General features: G+C 37.3%; 1 protein-coding gene and 1 pseudogene across 4 annotated transcripts in view; both read right to left on the bottom strand.

The window, feature by feature from the left end:
* LOC311601646 (uncharacterized protein) overlaps positions 1-3,919 on the bottom strand; it is a 339,815-nt gene extending 335,896 nt beyond the window's left edge. For all 3 annotated transcript variants that reach the window (XM_084789248.1, XM_084789247.1, XM_084789246.1), the window contains exons 1-3: positions 3,802-3,919; positions 2,082-2,160; positions 289-396 (exon numbers count right to left, since the gene is read on the bottom strand). In XM_084789248.1, the coding sequence (XP_084645374.1) occupies positions 289-367 (79 nt within the window). In that variant the 5' untranslated portion in view covers positions 368-396; positions 2,082-2,160; positions 3,802-3,919. The remainder of the gene's footprint in view (positions 1-288; positions 397-2,081; positions 2,161-3,801) is intronic.
* Positions 3,848-22,476, bottom strand: LOC311601199 (annotated as a pseudogene). Its single transcript has 3 exons — positions 22,328-22,476; positions 15,220-16,183; positions 3,848-4,183 (listed from the first exon to the last, which is right to left on the bottom strand). The product of its transcript is annotated as an uncharacterized misc_RNA (transcript).
* Between the last annotated feature and the right edge of the window lie 577 nt (positions 22,477-23,053).

Here is a 23,053-nt window from a genome sequence, read left to right on the forward strand (position 1 = left end):
TGAAATTAAACCCTAGCACTTGCACAAGCTAAGCAAGCTTTATAGCACTAAGCTATATCTTCACCCCAATTATGAAATTACTCTCATAATATATGTATATAAATTATAATGGTGTAAACTCAAAGTTACAGATTTGGGTGTAAATTTTAAGTATTGAAACAACTTTGAAAGAGTGAGAAGTCCCATTTTATGTACAAAAAAGGCTGTAAAATATGGTCTCTTAGCCATATAATGAGATGGAGTGTAACATGGAGAGACAAGAATCAAATATTTTTCAAAATATCTTACCTTCTACCCACATACGAACTTCAGTGGGAGAGGATGTCACAACAGGATCTCCCTGGAAATAACGAAACAGTTGTGCCATCTCTCAGAATGGACTGAGAAAATCAATACCTAAGAATGAAGGAATAGAACTTAATCAGGTTGATGCTTTATTCATTCATCTACTTTAAAATTTATTATCCTTTATTATAAGGCATGGAGGTTTGGAAGAAAATAATTTACCATTAGTAATAAACTATAATTTATTTAGTAGTTGCTTAGGAAAATACAAAGAAATTCAAATACATGTCCCAAACACTTTTTGTTTTGTACTGAGAAGGAACTGAAGGACTCCACTAAGACGTCTAAAATATACATGAACCTTAATTAACTTTCAAAGTACTATACAAAGAAAACATTAAGAAGTTTATGCTTATCTACACAGAAAACAGCTTCATGCAGCAGGTGGCATCTGAGTCAAACTAAAGAAAATGAGACAAAAATAAGCCAGGGCAGGGGGAGTGATAGAATTTGTCCCAAATACAGCAAAAATGAGATGTAAATGATTTCTGGAATCAAAATACTCATTCTGAAAATGTGAATCATTATTAAGTCTTGATAATTTTGAAGCCTCCCCATTCTTTGCAGCTTTCAGAGTCCATGGTATATCACTCAACTCTTAACTTCATTAAACAAAATACATGCCAGACATGGGGGCACAATTCTATAATCCTAGTACTTGGGAGAAAGAGTCATAAGGATCAGGGATTCAAGCTCATTCTTTTGGCTAAGTAGAGAAATCAAGGTCAATCTGGGTTATGTGAGACCATGTTTCAAAAGACAAAACAAATTTGCAACAAAAGAAAACACAAATAGCATATTAATGATAATTTAAAAATAAGATTGTATTGTTGTGATAGCAAAGACACTCTCTAAACCTATTTTCCTTTTTTAACAAAATTTTATTATTATACAGAAGTTCTTTATAAAATGTAAACTATAAACATTTATGTTAAAAAAGGATGTTCTAAAGTAACAAAGTAATTTTCTAACAAGTATTAAATGAAGGACTCACATTCCCAGCCTAAATAAGAATAATCAAATTAGATTAATTTTACCACTATTTTCCCTCCTCACTTAGCCCAATTTATTCAGACCCTTATTAACATAATCATTTTTTGAATTGCTGCAAAGTATTTTGTTTACCTGTACCTTGCTCTTCAATAAAACCGAGTTTGAAGTTGACTCTCAAATTGAAGAAATGGCATGGGCTAATAGGATTTCTAGAAAAATGCTGTCCAATACAACGTTCAACATTGTCATAATCTTCTACATCATCATTGTTCAATATTGTAGTTATTAGCCATATATGGTTATTAAATAAGTAAAATTGTGGCTAATGAGACTTGTAGGCACAAGATATTTTTGTTAAGTGAGTTCTTTGAGAATTTTATACATATTTATATTGCATTCTAGTATTTTCCCCAACATTTTTTATGTCTCTCCCTCCTTCCTTAGGCTTTGCTCCTCCCTACCTGTTCCTTTCCCAGATACATAACTTCTTTTTGTTTTGTGATCCACTTACTTTAACCAAAGCCACCTTTCCATTGGGACTGTCCACTGGAGTCTGGTGGGAGTCACTGGAGTCAATTTTAATTGTACTTATTTTTAATTTATTGAAAATTATTGATTACTACATTGTCAACCCAAGGTTAGATTTTTTTCAGTCAAGTATCAGGGTCATACATTTAGTAAATGATCTCAAACGACTAAGGCTACTAATGAAATAGATTTGAAAAACAAATCTTGATGCTTACTGTCAGATTGTCAGCTGTCTTAAAATACAGATGAAAGCAGCAAGGCATCCATTAGCATGAAGTGTGAGGACAGCAGAGACTACAGAGCAGGGAGGGTGGGAGATAAAATAAAGGAGATTTAGGTAAGCACAATGGTGAACTATAGAAGCTTTTCTCAGTTACTGTGAAAAGAATACAATTAATATTAGAATGACACTTATGAAGCACTAACATTCTACAGAAAGTTTGTTCCAATAAAAACAAAAAATATTTCATGTCATTCAAGTACATTTGTATATTCAATATGTAAGTGATGTGTGCTTACTATATGCCACGCATGGGGAATTTCACTAGTTAAAAACATGTAGTACTGCTCTGATTTTGTAGCATCATCAAAGGCCTCTAATTTCAAAGAAATGGGTCTCTAGTATGCAATGGGGTAATTTTCTCCATTCTTGTCTCTAATCTACCCAAATGATTTGATTTTTGCCTTTCTGGCACCCATTGCCTTTTCTTTTAAGTGTAGATAAGGGGACTGTGGCCTGTTTTCTTCAGACTGCTGCAAATCCATATGTCTGTTTGTACAAAACATTCACCCAGGGCTCTTATCTCAGCTCTTAAGAATGAACATAAAAGAAAGGAAATAAAAACTGGCAAAATAATTTTTAAAATTTGTGGCCTAAAATAGTGGATTTTTTCTTTTAAGACCTCAGAGTCTATTTCTATGAATGTTGTCTAGCTTTGAAAAGAGCTAATTAACCTTGCTTTATGCTGAAGGGCTTGGGTCTACAGCCTGTGTAGGGTGCTAAGCTGGAAACTGGAGGGCCCCTAATTATTAGCATTTTAATTAAGCTGTATGTATTTAAAATACACAATAGATGTCCTATTACCACATCCAAGACATTAAGGCATTAAAATTTAAAGCAAACCAAATTCTACAACAGCAGCTGAACTGACCACGTTTTTTTCTGAAAGAGAATTGTATAAATAATGCTGACAAGAATCATAAAAGGTGAATCATGGGCTCTGGGGATTTAGACATTTAAATGGCAGTTGGGAGTGCTATCTAATCAAAAGCCATCCCCAGTCAAGGGGTGGGGGTGGAGGGACAGGAAAAAAGGCCAACATTCTAAGGCTGGAATGGCCAGCACAGTATCCCAAAGCCTGACAACAGCTAAATTTTGTGGGAAATTCTGCTCACACTGAGCTGAAGTCAGCCTTCCCAGAACTCACGCCCCCTTTCTCCTATTTACCTCTGCACTGTACCCAGAGCTAACCAGGAAGAGAGGGCCAGTCAAACTCCCAGCCATCGGGCCAAACTGTCTGAGGACCCAAGTAGAGACGCTGCGCTCCCTTTTCCCGCCCTTGCCGTCCTCTTAGACTCTACCCCCGCCGCCCCCCCCCCCCCCCCACACACGCGCGCCCGCTTGGTCCTCACCCGAAGTTCAGCCTCAGGTCCCTCTCAACCTCACGCCAACTGAAATGCTAAACCCGGCGACCTGAAGGCAGCGTCCCGTTAGGAGGCCAACCCAGGGGGGACCCCAACGGCCAGTGGGCACTCGTCCCCTCCCCCCCCACACGCCCGCCCGAGGCCCTCACGACGCAGGTCGGGCGCCTCGCCTCTTCCCTCAGGGACACGCGCGCTCCGGCCAGCCCGCGAGGCGGCTTTTCCTTGGAGCGTGAAACGCAGCCCCGCCGCCAACCCAGCCCCTCCGCGGACCACAGAGGGTTTCTTCCTTACTTGCCTCTTCCCCTAGCCCTGTCGCCAAGGGGCCGGGAAACCCCCGTCAGCAACCAAAGCTGGCCATGGAGTCGCCGCCGCCTCGCGCCCCTGGCCGCGCTCGCAGGCAACTGCCGGCGCGTGCTGAGGAAGCTCCGCTTGCCGTCGACGTGACGTAGAGCCTGCTCCGCGGAGGGGCGCGGGGGCGTGCGCCGCGGCTTCGGTCCGGGCCTTGACCTGTGCCCTCTGTGGCGACGGAAAAGCCTACCTTCAAAGTTTGCTTTCCCTTGCGAACTGTCGGAAAATCTGAAGGAGCGCTTTGGGGGCGTCTCGCGACAATAAACACACACACCCGCGGCACTCGCCACAGCCGAGGGAGCGTGAATTCAGCGGAGGAAGAAAACTAAGTAGAAAGCAACAGGTGGTCCTAGGTTCTCGAATAAAAGGAACGTTCCATGGACCCTAAGCTAAGGGGAAGACATACCCTTTCCTAAAGTCTGCGGGAAACCCACTTTTCCTTTCCGAAATCATTACAGACCGCAGAATTGAGGTCCTGACTTCGCGCTAAGGGCGGAGGAGTCGGGAAGGCTAGAACTAGGGTCTTTTATAGTTACCCACTGTTCCGCGGATGCTTCGGATTAGTTCAAGTAGTTCCCGGGTGTTAACATAAGGTGGACTGAGATGCTGCGTGTTTAAAGTAGACCCACGGAAGTACAGTGTTTTCACACTACGAAATAGATTATTGTGTTTCACTGGAGTACAGGTGGTCATGAAAAGATACATCCCTTGACCCCTTGACTTTGTGAATCTGAATCTGTAGCCTTCATTTCAAACAAAGCTGAAATTACGCTCCAGCAGCCCTTGATGTATCTGAAAAATCCTTTTTTCCTGCGTCAAGCATTTTTGAAGCTGTGGGTGACAGACATTGTACCACGGTGGGTAAATGCATATATTTTTTAAATCCTTTATGAAAGGAAACGTCCAAAAGTGACAAAGAAAATTAAGCTTTCTATTAACACCCACATTCACTGAAAAACATTTTCCCTTAGGAGTTTATGTCCCCCAGAAGATTGTCTGGTCCACCAAAGAGAATCACTGAATTCTGAACATAGCTGAAATTAATCTGCAAAATAATGAAATTCGTTTCTTTCATTTTATAGATGGGAAAACTGAGGCCCACATAGAAATATACTTGTTTCAAGTCAAATGTTGGACAAAGAGCCTAAACATCTATAACCCATTGTAGTACTTCCATAAATACCTCACACATACCATATTTAATCAGCATGTCAAAAGAGTAGAGAATTTTGTGAAGTCAAACATACATTTGTCTCCCAGGATCTAGGCACAAAGTTGGGCAGGGGTGGGGGTGGTGTCATCCGAACACGAACGATGAGAGAGGGAAAGCACATGATGCTGAGTGACAAGAAGTAGATGCAACACAGGAAAAAGCATTTTACAGGCATGAATATACATGAATCACTTCAGACCAATTGAAATTATTAGAGCTAGTTTGCAAGCAGGAAAAAATTATGCTGGCTCATGTCCATTTTTACAAAGGTAGATATTTACTACCTTTATGCAATGTGTCAAAGTAGCTTCTCTCCTGCTTGCTCATTTTATGTACATATATAATCTGTTATTGATATTATTATTATTATTACTGACATAACTGTGGGACACCTACAGTGAAATTATCTTAGGTTTCAATATTTGAGTACATAATTCAAGAGCTTATGAATACATAGAAGCTAGATTAGGGTTGGCACATTCAAATTGTTGAAACCTTACTTTTTGTTAGTTAATTAAAGAGGCATTTTTGTTTAGAGTGAAAGCATAATACTCCATTTGTTGTTATAACCAATGTTTCAGCGTCCTGCAAGTTAATCTGATAAACTAATTTGTTAATAATTATTGCCAACCCCCCTCTTAAGATATGTGTAATTTAACAATAGCTTTGTGTAATGTCAATCACTAAGACCTGGCAAGGCTTAATTATACCTCCTTCCCCTTTGTGTTTAGTCCTTTGAATGCTGCATGTGTGTGTGCGCACGTACGCGTGTGTGAGCCCCCCCCCACGAATATGTGTGTTTATGTAAAAAGCAAGCCAACTGAAAATGAAACATTGCAGGTATATAACATAACCTAAAATTCTCTAATTTTAAATTAAAGCAATTTGAGTACACAGTGTGTGGATAATAGTATTACTGTTTATGAATATTGCGTCACAGATTTCAAATGAGTTTCACATGCACCTTATTTCCTCCAACAAATGGTATACCATTTGCTGAACACAAAAATGAACTCTTAAGAGTATATAGCTACCATTACATATGTTAGCTTGACAGTAACTATAAACCAAAACTTAATAAAAAAAATCAATAGCTTGTTGTAATAAAAATAAAAACTGCATAGTATTGGTGATCCTATTACTGCCAGGGTAATATTTGCACAGAATCTCTGACACAATTTCCATAATAACAAACATATCATGCATTATTAAAATATTTACACCTTCTCCAGCTATTCTGAATATGTTGTACTCATATAAGCACAGATGCATGGACTCTCATACACACACACACACACACACACACATACACACACACATATACATGCACACAAACATGAGTTTTCCTTGTCTCTTCTACCATATACAACACAAGATAAAAGTGTTAAAGCACATTTCCCTATCTTATTGTGATATAAATAAAGTCATACATTCAATTTAATTATGTAATCACAATTAATTCATATTTCCTCTCTCTTTGTGAGGTTCAAGTACCTCAGACAAGACAGAGATCTGATTTGCATAAAAAGAAACAATTCCATAAAAAAACTCAGTTAACCTAACAATGAGGATGGCAAATATAGTTAATAATGTATTGCTTACTTCATATTTATTAACAGTAAAGCATCAGAGGCAGATCTTAAGTATTCTCATTATAGAAGAGAAAAGGCAATTATGTCAGATGTTAATTATCTTAATCATGATACTCATGTCACAATGTACATGTAAACCAAAACCTCACACTGCAGACCTTAAGTACATCTGTTATTTTTATTTGTCAATTATTTTACAATAAAATTATAAAAATATTAATTAAATTCATTTCCCAAACATCCCTAAAATTTAATCTTCCCAAGCAAAATACAGTTTTACATAGTAGAAATTCAGAAATATGCTTCAGAAGAAATACATAATACAGTTTTTAATTGATTATTTAATTCCTAAGATATCTATTTTTATCTTTGCATTATTAGCTAATAAAATAATCAACAATAAAAACAACCTCCTTTTTGTCTTTCCTATTTTCTTCATCGATCTTCCAAACAGCAGGCACAGTTTCTTAACATGATTCAACTATAAATTTATATGAAAAAGTGACTCACCTATAAATAAACAGCAGGTTTTCACGTTCAGGATGGAATTCAAACAACACTGACTCTTACAAGTCAGAGAGCTTGCCTCTATGTCTGTACTCTGAGAAATGCTTCCCAAATCTAATCTACTCCCCTAAGCAACAGCCTTCATCCTTCTACTGGTCATTGCTCTCTCTGACGTTATTTGCTGTACTGTAGTAGCATCCAGTCACATGGCAGCTGCATGGGAGGGGATATGTAACAAGTACCTTAAAAATCATTCCCTGCATCTGTGTGATGCCATGAGAGCTGTAGCGTATCTCTACATAGATTATCTTTTTGAGCCTGATAGCAAAGTTTTGCAAATGATTGGGAGGAGACAATGTTAATATCTATCAGAAAATGAGGAAGCTGATGCTCAGGAAGATTAAACTATTTGCCCAGTGCAGCACATATGATAAGGGAAAAAAGACTGAGACTTGAATTTTTTTTTTTATATAAACTCCCACTTAGTGTTTTATCTATTATCTCTCCAACAGGAATATCAAAGAGTTAATGTTTTCATAATTTATTGCAATTGTTTCATCTCCTTCAGAGAATCTTCTCCTTCAGAGATTAATGGAAATTATATGCATATCACAAGCATAAGGTTTAGCTTTCTGGACAGCAAACTATTCTGTCAAAAATCCTACCTCCGTACAAATTTCTCTTTTCTCCTATTCCTGTTATTACTATTTCTCTGACAAATATACATGTTTCTATGCATTGTCTTGACACCATTAACTTATTGAATAAACTGTTGCTCAGGGCTGGTGTTCCCCCAAATCCTTATTTGGTATACATATCCATTTCATTATCTATTGCTTTCACATCAAATAGCCTTTCAAAACTACCCCCTTTAAGTCAATTTCAACAATTCATGTCTGTAATCTCAGCACATGGGAGGTAGAGACAGGAGTTCGTTCGTGGCTAGTCTGAACTACAAAGTGACATTTTATCTCAAAAATAAAAAGTTTATAAAAGCTAAATACTTCAGCTAACTTCTTGGTAAGTTTTCTCCTTACAAATATAGAAAAGAATGAAAAGCATGCCCCCTACACATATATGCAGACACACAAACAACTATGTACAGAAATTTATAAAATAAAAAATCTGCAAAATAAAAAATCCTGGCGGTATCAATTAGCATTTAAGTGGGATAATCTAAGAATATTGAAAAAGTCATTAAGAGAAAAAATTCAAAGTCATGGTCTCAATTCTTCAAACAAAAGAAGACATGTAATATATTGATCAGAGATCACTGATGAATTTGGAGTGATAGAAATAGAATGCAGTTTGCAAGTACTACTAATGAAACACACACACACACATAAACACACGCACATACACACACACTCACACACACAATTATCAAACATTTGTTCCATACCAGAAATTATGTTAACATTTATTAAGTGTATTTTAAAATAAAAGCATTTTATGCATTGCTGCACTAGAACCAATAAAAGACACATTTCATAAGTGCAAAAGCTCAATGAATTTTCCAAACTGATAATTGCTACATAAAAGGTCAAGAAGCAGAACATTACCTATACATGCACTTTGAAAATCCATTTTGCTGTTCTTACAGCATTTGTATTAGGTAGCTATTTTTATTCCTATTTCCTCACTGAGAAAACTATTTGAGATATGTTGACACATTTAATGTTGCACAGCTTGTAAATATCAGAGGTAGGCTTGGAATATTTCTAAATACAAGGTTCATGCCATGCAACTACATTTACAGAGTTGAAAAATGAGAACCAGGAAGATGGCTTAGTCATAAAATGCTTTCCAGACAAGCATGAGAATCTGAGTTCAACCTTCAGTACCAATGTACAAAAGCCCAGCACTAGGTATGAAGAGATACAACAATCTCTGGGGCTTGCTGGCCAGCCAGTCTAGCCAAGTTGGCGGTTCCAGGTTCAGCAAAATATGTTGTCTCAAAAAATACACTGGAGATTGTTTGAGAAAGACACCCAACATCAGCTTCTGGCTTCAGCACATATGTACATATATACTTATCAACACACACACACACACAGAGAGAGAGAGAGAGAGAGAGAGAGAGAGAGAGAGAGAGAGAGAGAGAGAGAGAGAGAGAGAGGGAGGGAGGGAGAGAATTGAATAGTGTTATAAAAGCAAAAGATAAGTTTAAATTTGTGGTAACTAATAGGACTGAAGAAGAATTTAAATGAAAGAAATGATCTTCTAAAGTAATTGTAGACTTAAACTAGTCGGCAAAGAGAGATCAGTTTCAGTAAAAGGAAGACAGACCACTACGTATATAGAAGATAAAGAGTTAAAATATTAGGGATGTTAGTATGGAGTGAAGATTGGTAGAGGATTCTAGGACCCTCTGGATCCTTCTATTTCCCCATTCACCCATGTTTCTCTCACCTAGTGTCCCAATAGGATGTCCTCCCCTCTGTCCCACTTTCCTTATAAGTGAAGACTTTCATGTGACATGTCCCTTGGGCTAGTGTCCAGATAGAAGTGAGTATATATCATTTGACTCTTTCTGCTTCTGGGTTAACTCACTCATTATGATCATTTCTAATTGTATCCATTTGTCCACAAATTTTGAGAATTCCTTGTTTTTAATAGCTGAGTAGTATTCCATAGTGTAAATGTACCACAATTTCTTTATCTATTCTTGTACTGAGGGACACTTAGGCTGTTTCCAGGTTCTTGCTATTATGAATAAGGCTGGTATGAACATGGTTGAGCAAATGTTCTTGTTGTGTGCTGGAGCATCTTCTGGGTATATTCCAAGGAGTGGAATAGCTGGGTCTACAGGTGGATCTGGGCCAATGCATCCTGCTCAAACTATGGCACCAGCCAAGGACAATACATGCAGTAAACTTCGAACCCCTACCCAGATCTACCCAATGGACAGGTCATTCTTCACAGTTGAGTGGAGAGTGGGGTCTGACTTTCACACCAACTCTGGTGCCCCATATTTGACCACATCCCCTGGATGAGGAAGCCTGGTGGCACTCAGAGGAAGGATAACAGGCTACCAAGAAGAGACTTGATACCCTATGAGCATATATAAGGGGAAGAGGTCCCCTTCAGTCACAGTCATAGGGGAAGGGATTAAGGGGAAAATGGGAGGGAGGGAGGAATGGGAGGATACAAGGGATGGGATAACAATTTAGATGTAATAAGAATAAATTAATAAAATATATTTTAAAACGTCAAAAGATTGGTAGAGGCAAATAAAGTATATATATTAAGACTGAGAAGCATAAGAGAAGGACTACATTTAATTATCAATTCCAGTAATATCAATACTTTAAAATAATATTTTAGAAAATTTTAATAGAGTACTATTTATTTAATGTTTAAAGATACCAAGCAATGTTCTAAGTTATTTTCACACTTTAGATAATACAAATTGAATTAAATCCCTGTTAAATAAGAACTAGCTGCTAAACGGTTTATTACAGCAAAAAATTGAGGGTAACTGTAAAAGGAGCTGCATGTATGCATAATTGACAAGGGCCAAAGAGTGTGAAGACTGACAGACCTACAGTATTAATAACCCTTGAAGACACCATCTAATTTTATAGAGAAGAAAAAATAATGTTGTTGTTGTTGTTGATGATGATGATACTGAACTACCCATAAAAGCAAATTCATATTCAGTAAGATATGATTAAGCAGGTAAGAGTGCATGTGAACATTTTCCCCTTTCTTGCGAGAAGGTTTCACTGTTTGTAATCCAGGCTATCCTGGAAGTAAAGAACCTCTTGCCCCAGCTTCCTAAATTCTGGCATGATAGATGTATGCCATCACATCCCATTTGGAAGTTCATTAAATGACTTTTAGTCCAACATATTCATTCTTTAAAAGTGTTTTCTTATCTTAAGGAAGTTAAAACAAATACATACAATAAAAATTCTCTTAGCTTTTATTATCTAAATCGACTCATATAACATACTCATATAACATGTCCTCTAACTCGAGCTTAGTGTATGCACAATCTCAATTATTAAACAGAAACTGAGAATAAAGCTTTAGAACCTTCATAGTAATCCCAAAATTAAATGCATGGGCTTGTGTTTTGCAAAAGAGAAAAGAAAGATGCAAAGTTTAGATAAATAAGTAAGTGGTAGATTTATAATTTGAACCAAAGATAGCTACTTCCAGATTTCTTGCACACAGAAAGCTATGGAAGTATTTGTTAATAAGAGAATAGAAGTTTCAAGGTGAAAAATACATAGATGAGATAACCCAAAAGATGGATAGATATGGGAGGGGGTCTGAGAAGAGGCATGGGGACAAAGAAACTTGAGTTCCATAGGATTAAAAGGAAGGGGGAAAAGTAGGGAGAGTGGATCAAACTTTTCATGGAAATTATAATGTGTATTAGAACTGAATTGCTTCTTTCTTCTCAGAGAACTGATTTAGATCTTAGGATATCACTTACTATATATTTACTAGTAAACAATGGAGAAATGTAAATTATCCCTGTGAGAACCATTATGTCGAGGTCTACCTGCCACTAATTCTAGAACTCATTACTACAAAGCTAAGTGTAGAAAGTCTCATATTTTGAAATCAATAACATTGATTTGAACTACATCTTCCACTTCCTCTCTGTCACATTAAACCTCTTAGTTTTTAAAGTTTCTGCTAGAATTTTCAGTATGTATGCAGACAAAAATCACATCTATACATAATATTTTATACATAGTATTTTTAATACACTATTTTTGAGGATGATTAAACACACATATACCAGCCCTCAAATTCCATAGTAGCTAAAGCATGTCACAATAGGTGATGTTTTATATTCCTTCCTTTGGAGTAATGCCTAAATCTGAAGTGCTAGAAGATTAAAGATTGAAACCCTTCTGAGCTTATCAACAATCTACTAGTGGTCTATCAGTTGTCTATGCAAGAGACTGAGGCAGAGCACATTAAAGCTTCAGGGTGATAGTGGTTAAAGGGAAAATATATCAGGAAGATAGAGTACTTCAGTGCTATTTGAGAAACAAGGTGGGAAGTTGAGCTTAAGACAGTCATGTCCCATTTCATAGTTTGGCCAGAGGCCAGGACTATGCCAACAATGGCTTGCTCTTTTAAATCTCATCATAGTTCCTTCAAAAGAAACCTTAATGTTTATGCTGGCTTCTTTCCTGTGTAATTTTTTCTACTATCAAACAAGTCAAATAGTCATCAAAGGACATGCTGCAAAAAAGTAAACATACAAATGCTAATGCCAAATAGCAAGTACTAAAATTAACAACAATGTTATACATATATCTTTTTGGAGCACTTACTCTTATTTCTGCATTTTGAATCCTGTAAAATTCTCGGTCAGCTATTTGTAAAGAATATCCCAAAGGCTTTTAATGATTGAATGTCATGGGAAGATAGTGTTCTTACCACAGAAAAGTAGTTACACGTAAGAGAAAACTGAGTGCATTATCAATATTACTTGTTCTTAAAAGAAATAACTTAATGTCTGTAATAACATCAAAACCCCTGAGTATGTACCCTTAAGGACAGTGGATATTTTTTTAGAATCTTAATAAAAAGCACTTTTGCCTATCTTAAAAGCTAAGTTATTTCTGACCAAGAATGTGACTTCATAGCGAAGCTGGAACATCATGCTACATGATTTAAAATTATACTACAGCCAAGCATAATGGTTCATGCCTGCAGGAAGCTGAGGCAGGATTATTGCTGTGAGTTCAAGGCCAGGGCCAGCTACTTAAGTAACTTGCAGACAAGCCTGAACTACATTGTATGATCCTGTCATAAAATAAAATAAAGTTATACTACAAGGCTTTAATAATCAAAGTAACACGAGGCTAGAATAAAATCAGAAATATCAACCCAACAACATAACGCACAGTCTAGAAAAAAGGCCCGTAAAATTTTGAGCAGTTTATCTTCAACAAAATTCCCAAGAAAATACAATGGGAAAGAGACAATTTCTTCATAGTGTCCAGAATTCTGACTGTCTTTATAAAAAATTATTTCACACCACATCCAAAATCAATCTTAAGTATACATAAGATTTAAATATAACATGTGAAACTGTAAAATAACTACAAAATACATAGGGAAAAATCTTCTTACCATTAGTTTGATGAGAGACCTTTTTAGAATAAGAGTTTAAAAGTACAAATTACAAAGCAAACAATAGACAAATGTGACTGCGTGCAACTAAAGTAATGACAATAACAAGAAAAAAAACAAAACAAAAATGTCAGGAGTAGGAAAAATGTTTTCCAAACAAATATCTGATAGAGAGTTATTATCCAAAATATGTAAAGAAATCAAGCAACCAATTCCAAAACAGAAATAATAATTTGCTCAAAATCTGAATATGGGCATGAATAAAGAGTTATCAACGTATAGCATACCAATGGCTAATGGATATAGGAAAAATGGCTAAGTATCACTAATAATGATGCAAATATACACTAAACTACAATTAAATATTACATCACAGCTGTTATAATCATATAAAAAGCCAAAGGTATTGGAAGAGGTCTCTAAAAAGGGAATTATTTGTGTGCTGTTTCTGGCAATGACTATTACAGGAAAAATATGAAAATTCTTCTCAAATTAACACCTATATGTCAGAAGTCAATCTTAGGGTTCTAAATCAAAGGATAGCATATGTGTTGTAGCAGTATTTGTAATGGTGAAGATTTTATATCAGCTGAGGTTTCCACCAACAGATGAATGGATAAAGACATACACATTTATGTATATGTATATGTATATGTATATGTATATGTATATGTATACATAAATGTATGTGTATATAGTTATACATATACTACTCTGCCTTTAAAAGGGAGGAAATTATCTCAACTGTGATAACAGAGATGACTCTTGAACATACAGAGCAAAACACTTAGTGAACTTAGCCAAATAGATAAAAACAAAAAAATACTGCTTGACCTCAGGAGGACAAGTGCAGACTTATACAACTACTTTGCCAATCAATCTGACACTTTCTTAGAAAATTGGGAATAGTGCTACCTCAACACCCAGCCATACAATATTTGCTCAACTATGTTCATAGCAGCTTTATTCCTAATAGCCAGAATCTGGAAACAACCTAGATGTCCCTCAACTGAAAAATGGATAAAGAAACAAAGAAATGATGGTACATTTACACAATTGAATGCTATTCAGCTTTTTTAAAAAAAACTTTTGAGATCATTTTCATTTGAAGCTAATCTTTTTTTATTAATTTATTCTTGTTACATCTCAATGGTTATCCCATCTCTTGTATCCTCCCATTCTTCCCTCCCTCCCATTTTCTCCTTTTTCCCCTCCTCTATGACTATTCCTGAGGGGGATTACCTCCCCCTGTATATGCTCATAAGGTATCAAGTCTCTTCTTAATGCTATTAAATTTACTAATGTTATTTTATTACCCAATCCTAATTATCTAAAACATACATTGCAATCATACAAATATCTATTCTCTCCCAATGTCAGTGCCCATTCATCATGGTTTTGAAAATGGGGAGAATATATTTCCCTTCATTGCAACTCAGTAGGTATTTCTTTACAATTAACTTTAACAAAGTTCATACAAAAGAGTAATTAACAATGATCTTCTTTACTTGTTAACTTATAAGGAAACACCTTCAAAACTACATTTTGTTAAAGTTTTTGTACTAAAATGTAGGAAAACTGAACTACACAAATATTGAAAAGTTTAAAAATTCCTTAAGTTTTAATTCTTTATATCATTATCACAATTTACAGGGCAATATACTTGACATAATGAAAAGGAAAAGGAAAAGACAAAGCTATAACAGATAAAAAGTCCTCAGGAATGTCCATCTCATTGACACTACATTGCATTCATCAATAGCTGCACTTTTTACAAACTGCAGCTATGTCAGTCCTGAACAAAAGAGTTTCCTGTTTAAGCTCCAGTAACTTTTCTGACTCTGGGTCATTGTTCCTTCTGTGGCAGATTTTTACAGCTCCTCTAATGCATTTGGGACTACTGTCTCAAAGTAAACTGCAACTTTCCTGACAACTCCTCACTCTCTCTCCTGCTAAGAACTGTAGCCTTTTTCTGTAGCTTCCACCACCACCATAGTTACCTCCACCAAAATTTCCTCCTTCGTTGTAACCATCATATCCTCCTCCACCATATCCACCACCTTGGTTTCTGTATCCTGATCTACCACTACCATAGCATCATCTACTACTGTAACTAGGACCATCATCTCCATTGCCACCATCACTTCCAAATACATTATGTCCACATCACTATCTTCATAACTACCTTTGCTGCTACCACCTCCACCACCATAGCCTCCTCTTCCACCAAAGTTTCCACCATGACCAAAGTTACCTCCACCACCTCCAAAGTTTGCACCATGACCCATAAAGTTGCCAGATCCACCTCCACAACCTCTCTGCAAACTAGCAGACTGATGATTAGAACTCTTGTTTAGAAGGAGCTTCTTTCTCTTCACAATTATCCTATTAATAGTGTGGTATTTCTGAACAACACTTTTATCAACTGTGTCATGATCATCAAAAGTTACAAAATCAAATCCTCTCCATTTTCCACTCTGCCTGTCTTCCATAACTTCTATGGTTTCAATCTTGCCATACTTTTCACAGTAGTCTCTCAGATTATATTCTTTTGTTTCTTCTTTAATACCACCAACAAAAATTTTCTTCACTGTTAAATAGGTACCAGGCTTTACAGAATCCTCTCTAGAAACAACTCTCTTTGCTTCCACCACACACCCATCAATCTTGTTTGGCTGAGAACACATTGCAGCAGCTACCTCTTTAACACAAGTGTCAGACACAAAACCAAAGCCCCTGGAACATTTTGTTTAGGGATCTCTCATTGCCACACAGTCTCTAAGCATTGCCCCATTTCTCAAAATGTTCTCTTAAGCTATCATCTGTGGTTTCAAAGCTCAGACCACCAATAAATAGCTTCTGCAGCTGTTCTGGTGCCTTTGGATCATGGCCTTCCTTTTTGAGACTGGACTCAATTCCAACTCAGGTTTAATATCCTATTCAGCTATTAAAAACAAGGAAGTCTTGAAATTTTCAAGCAAATGGATAGAACTAGAAAACCTCATCCTGAGTGAGGTAACACAGACCCAGAAAGACACATATGGTATATACTCACGTATAAGTGGATATAAGCCCAACATAGATGTCCTCTGAGAGATTCCACTCAGCAGGGGATCAGGACAGATACTGGGACTTACAGCCAGACTCTGGGCTGGGCACTGAGAGTTGTATGGATGAGTCAGGGCAGGGAGGATGGGAGGATCAGAAAGGTCAGGAGCTCCACAGGAAGACCATCAAGGCCAGAGGATCTGGACACAGGGGGGTCTGAACAAACTAATGCACCAACCAAGGACAGTACATGTAGAGAATCTAGATCCTTTGTTCAGATGTAGCCAAAGGACAGCTGCATCTCCATGGGCAAGGAGGGGGCCAGGGAACTGCTGCTAAAGTTCTGACATGAACTCTGGTGCTCATGATTTGATCACTGCACCTTGGCAGATAGGCCCAATGGGCACACACAGGAAGGGGATACAAGCTACCCTGATGAGATCTGATAGGCTGTGGCCAGACTGTGGAGTATGAGTCCCCTTCCCCACCCCCATCCACATCAGAGGTATAGGGAAAGGGAATAGGGCAAAAGAGGGAGGGAGAGTAGGAATAACAATATGCATGTATTGTGTGAAAAAATAAATAAATAAAATATTCTAAATATATAATTCATAAAGAAAAATAGTATAATTATTCTTGATAGTGACTCAGGAATCAAATTCCAGGGAATAGAAAGATATTGGTAAAAAGACACAAAGTTTCACTTAGAAAGGAGTAAGTTCTGAGTATTTATAACACAGGCTTGCATTTTAGTTAATAATAATGTATAAGAGAATATCTTAAATTTTTTCACTCTTGGCTAATCATTTACAAATATAAACACATCAAAATCATATAGTACTTTTTGACTACATCTTAGTGTATCTGGAAAAATGATAAAATTTATATTTATATTTTTAAAAACAAATGCTATTTCATCTTTTTCTTGATTATACAAAGCAGTGATTTGTCTTCTTCAAATAGGATATTTCAATATGTATTAACATTCATTGATTCTGAATGAACGTATTTAATATACTTAATTTCACCAACTTTTCCCCTAGGTGTATTGTAAATGAATATTTAACTGTGCTGAATTAGACTACATTCAAAATTCCTGCATTATATTGGGAAAAGTAGTTGGAGTCTCATATCCACTTACCTCTGGCATGGGCAAATTAAATCTCCTCAAGCCTCAGATGATCTAAATTATTTCTCCCATCTGAGTTTCCCAGGTTTTCTATTTATTCAAAAATCAGACAGTCTTATTTCTGCAACTGGCTTAATTGCCTTAAACACACTATTTAATATTTTTGGACCTCAATTGTTTCATTTGCAAAACAGTGTCAATAATACCTCAAATTACTATTTGTGGATCAATTGAATTTATGTACTTTGTTGCTTAAATGTAAGGTAATGCATCTTTTTCTTAAAACTAGTACATTTAAACTAGGTGCTCATCCTTTCTTACAACATCAGAAAGTTGTAAGGGAAATCTGCCTTTCATTTTAAAAAGCACACGAAGCATAATGCCTCTAATGTTTTCCTTTTTTTGTGCGAAGAAACAATTGAACAGGGGCATTTAGAAAGGAAGCCTCAACACTGAATCTTCTCTCTCATGCACAGACCTTAAGACATATCATTAGATAACAGAGGTATAAGATTAAATTGCTTCTCATGGTCTAGTTTTTATGCTAACAACCTTGTCTATAGTTTTCACAAACATTTAACTTTTAGAAATGGTAGTATTCAAGCTGGGTGCAGTGGCACACACCTTTAGTTCTAGTACTCTGGAGGCAGAGGCAGGCGGATCTCTGAGAGTTTGAGGTCAACCTGGTCTACAGAGTGAGATCCAAGATATACCAACCTACACAAAGAAACCCTGTCTCAAAAAATAAAATAAAATAAAAATGGTAGTACTTCATAGGAAAATTATCATTCTAACTAGGAGCTTAACAATGTCACTAGATACAGTGTTAAACTAAGGTTATCAAAAATTATAAGTCCTCTTCAGTTTTCTATAATTGATCAGAAGTGAAAAGAATAAATCAGTGCAAGATATTTTATTTTGTTTTTACTCTATGTATATGACTATTTTGACTGGATATATTTTTATACACCACATGCCTGCAGTGCCCAGAGAGGTCAGAAGAGAGCACCAGGTTCCTCTAGGACTGGAGCTATACGTGATTTCTAGCTACTATGTGGCTGCTGGGATTCAAACCTGTATTCTCGGGAAGAGCAGACAGTGAGTGAACCACTGAATTATCTTTTTAGCCTCCCAAGGCTATTTTTAAGTGTAATGGTAAACACCTCTTTTGTTTCTCTAATTGGACAGTAATAAAAGTGTAGTGGAAATGTAAAGAACCTATACAATGAAAATACGTTCCTTTTCTCTCCCTCTCTTCATCCCATAAAAGTTGTCAAGTTACTCATGAATTTCATTTTACTACTGAGTCAAATCTATAGTTTTGGTTTCTGTTATGACAGTCAGATATATTGTCTTATGTAAATTTAGAATTCTAAAATATTATTTCCTACAGAGAAAATTCAAATAGAATTTTGAGGGAAAGCTTAGTCCCAAAGAAGTCTAGTTCAATATACATAAAAAAGGTTATTACATATATTTTTCATTACGCCCACAGTATAAATCAGTGTTTGAAAATGTAACATGAACTGGCTAGTTCAGTATCCTCTAAGAACACAAAGCAAGTAGCTGATTTAATGAAAAGGAAAAAAATTGAAAGGGAGTCACAAGAGGCCTATGTGATCAGAATGCTAATAGGAACCACTAACGTCACTGATATCTCTGCTTGCTCTCGAGCCATTCCTCATTTATGAGTCACTTCGAAATCAAGGATCTTCGTGCTAAAGGAAACCATTTATTTAAACTTAATTTATCTGAACAGGACCAACCCAGCACAGTTTATCAGGTTATCAACTGGTGTTGTTTTATATGAAGTCTGTCTCTGGGTCACTTATTAGCAATATAGAGCTAAAGAAAATAATTAATAAAAGATAAATTTCTTTGTGAAAGGGGTGTTGATATATGAGTAAACATTTTGTAATATGTCTTTCTTCCGGTTGCTGTACAGATAATCTTTAGGGTCAGATCAGTACTAACTTGGAATAACTGGATTTATATAACGGTATTTCCAAATGAGGCACAATTGAAGTACATCCCATTTTGTTTTTTAAACTTAATATTGTGAGTTATCTTTGACCTAGTAAGTGTATTAGTGGTGTGACTTTCAGATTGAAAATGTCCACTTTGTAAACAGAATGGCCTACTCTTCTACTGTTTTTCAAAGCTACGAATATGATCAAACTGTAATGTACAAAACTCTCAAATAATTAACAAAGATATTTTAATTTAAAAAAATTGTTCACTATACATTCTGATTGTAGCCCCCTCCCTCATCTCCACCCAGTCCCACCCTTCCTTCCTCATATCCTCTCCCTCCCTCTCCTAGTCCTCAGAAAGAGGGAACCCTCCTCACCTAACATCTGACCCCAGCCTATCCAGTCTCATCTGGGCTGTCTGTATCCTCTTCCTCTGTGGACTGGCAAAGCTGTCCTGCCAGGGGACATGATCAATTTATGGATACCTGAACTTCTAGGTTAGTTTCTAGGTTATTTAGCTGATATTGACCTCGAGAGGCCAACTATTGTCAGTACTAGCCCTCATTGTTACTATGACAATTTAGATTCATTTGGAGAAGTTTCATAATTCATCTCATTTAATTCTCACAAAATTGAACTAAGGTATTCCACCGTTGCACAGGTGTGGAAACTAATACTTGAATAAGTTGTTTTTATTTCTTTTTTTTCTGCTAATGTGAATAGAACTTTGCATTTCAGATATGAAGGAAAGCTCTCTACCATTTAACTATGTTCACCGCCCTTAGAAAAGTTAATATCAAAAAACAAAATATGGTGGAGGCAGCATTTTAACTTAGAAGTCCAGAATCAGAGCTGTCAATTGTAGGCACTATGCCATTTTTAATACTGACTGCTTTGCTTAGCATGGTTTACCAGGCCTTAAGAGTTTAGAGATAGTCATATATAGAAATCCAGTCTTGCAGGATATATTCTTGTCTCTCGGTTCTTACAACACCTGTGATGTTCTCTGAGCCTTAAGTAGAGGGGTTATGTTGTACATGTATCAATTGAGGCTGTAAACCCCATGATCAGCAGTTCTCTGCATATTATCAAGTTGTGGTCTCTGTTGTAAGTTTCTCAAATAGTTAAAATTTAAGTAAGAAATGAATGCAAATATTTGTTGACTGTAGAGATAAATTGAATTTGTGCAAAGAAAAGTATTTCTGAGTGTAGATATAGATGTTTTTATCAGTTAAGAGCACTTGACCTGGCTTTTGATTCCCAGTGAACACATGGTAGCTCACAACTGTCTGTAAGTACATAAGTCCAGTTCCAGAGGATCTGATGCCCTCTTCTGGACTCTCTAATCACTCAGGTTGTACACAAACATACATACACTCAGGTACAAACACTCATATGCATAAAAATAAATTTTAAAAAGAAAAGTATTTCAAAAGAAATCTATGTGATGAGAATATTTGAAAAATACTACGTATCTCAGGTGACTCCCTTAGCACTTCTTTTCTACTGTCTTTTACTATATCCGTGTTAACCCATCCCAGGTACCTTTTCCAAAAGTAAGGTGACCAAAATAATGCATTGTTTTCCAAAGCAATAAGTTCCCCAACTGTCATGCAATAAGGTCCATGTATTTTCTATAGTAGATTAAAGAGGAAATATCAGATCCCAAATGGTGGGTACTTCTGTCTGTGGGCATTAATTTTTCATAATTTAGAGATTCTCATGTGATCATTAGCCTGTGATACGTTATGGCCAAACTAATCAGTTCTTTCCATTTTAGTTTCTTCTCAATCCTAACAGAACGGAAATTCATTCTACTTCACTTCTGAGAGAATTCATCATACTTTTATTACACAAAAAATTAAGTGTAAGACTTGATCTCTGATGACCAGCATGACCCAATAGCAAAGCATGATATACTCAATTGCCAGTAAGTTTATGCCACTGATCAAGAAAAATACAGAGTGTGGCAGAGAATACGACACATGACTATAAGTCACCCAAGTGAAATGGGTGGGCATGCTCCAATCATTAACTAATAATGCATTTTCTTCCAAATGGATAACTCTCATTTAATTCTTAATTTGCCCCTCAGATGTATCCTTCTTAATTTAGAAAAATTTTAGTACCATTTTAAAAATAAAAAGTTTGACATGGACTTATAGAACAATATAATAACAAAATAAAATCAGACATTAAAAAATAACCACAGGCGGGCTCAGGTCCACGCGGTGGGAGCAAGTCTGCAGGTTTGAAAGATGAGATCCTCAATGCAAACTGAGGATGATGATTGTGTTCTAGAGCTACACAAAAATGTTCACCACCGAGAGCAGCCTGATTGGGAGGAAACACTTAGCACAATGTGTTCTCCACAGTTATGTGGATAGTGGGGACTGACTCTGACATGAACTCTGGTGCCCCATATTTGACCACTTCCCCTTGGTGGGGAGGCCTGATGGCACTCAAAGAAAGAATAAACAGGCTACCAAGATGAGACTTGATAGCTTATGACCATATAGTGGGGGAGGAGGTCCCCCTTGGTCTTAGACCTAAGGGAGGGGAATAGGGTGAAAGCAGGAGGGAGGGAACGAAGAACGGGAGGATACAAGTATAACCTGAATAAATTAATAAAATTAAAATAATAAAAAAAAGAAATACCCAAGCTGAGATCATTTAAGATGGCGTTGATCACACACTGTGTCTGATTCTCAGAACAGCAGTGACTGCACTGCCACCAAAGGGCCATACTGAGAGCTTCAAAACACAGTGCTGGTGTTTTCCAGAAAGAAAGAAATCCTGTCATGTGGATCTTCCATGCTCTCCCACTGCAGGACCATGGGACCACCCTCAGGTGAGCTCCCAGGGACCCAGGGCCACTGCCTCTGCCGGCTGCCGCTACCACCACTTTTTGAGTTGTGGCCTGCCTGGTGCAGTGCAGGCCAAGGAGATGGCATTCGATGAGAGGGTGCTGTTCAAGTCGAGCCCAAGCCAGGACGGCACCTCCCACACCACAGGCCTCTTGAACCTCCTCTCAGGGGCCCTGGCCATGCTCCTTGCCAAAAGCTGGATCTTGCAGAGGTGGATACTAGGAACACCACCAAGGCGAGGGCCCATGAAAGATGGAGTAGTGATGGAACCAGAGACTTGGGAGGCACAAATCAACAGAGACACAAGTTCCCCAGGACAAGAAACTGAGCTGGGCCAACATCAATGGTTTCTGCAAGCTACTCAAAGAAGACTTTGAAGGGCCTCCACTTGCGACCTGCTTGATGTCCCACAAGATCTAGTACCCACAGGAGTAGGAGGCCATCCAGGCCTTCCTGGCTAGCAACAATCTGGCTAATTGAACAGGAGCAGAAGATCTGGCCCTGGGGACATGGAAGCAGGAGAGCTGACCCTGAGGACACAAGAACAGGAAAGCTGGCCCTTAGGACATGGGAGCAGGTGAGTCATCCCTGGGGACATGGGAGCCTGAGAGCTGGCCCAGCCTTGAGGATACGGGAGCTGGAGAGCCATCCCTCCCTGAGGACACAGGAACAGGAGAGCTGGCCCTGTCCTGAGTACAAGGGAGTGGGCCCTGATCCAGGGCTCTGAATGAACCTCACCCCAACATCTACCTCAGGTA

The sequence above is a fragment of the Acomys minous genome (genome assembly GCF_964271855.1).
Source record: "Acomys minous genome assembly, chromosome: 7".
NCBI lineage: Eukaryota > Metazoa > Chordata > Mammalia > Rodentia > Muridae > Acomys > Acomys minous.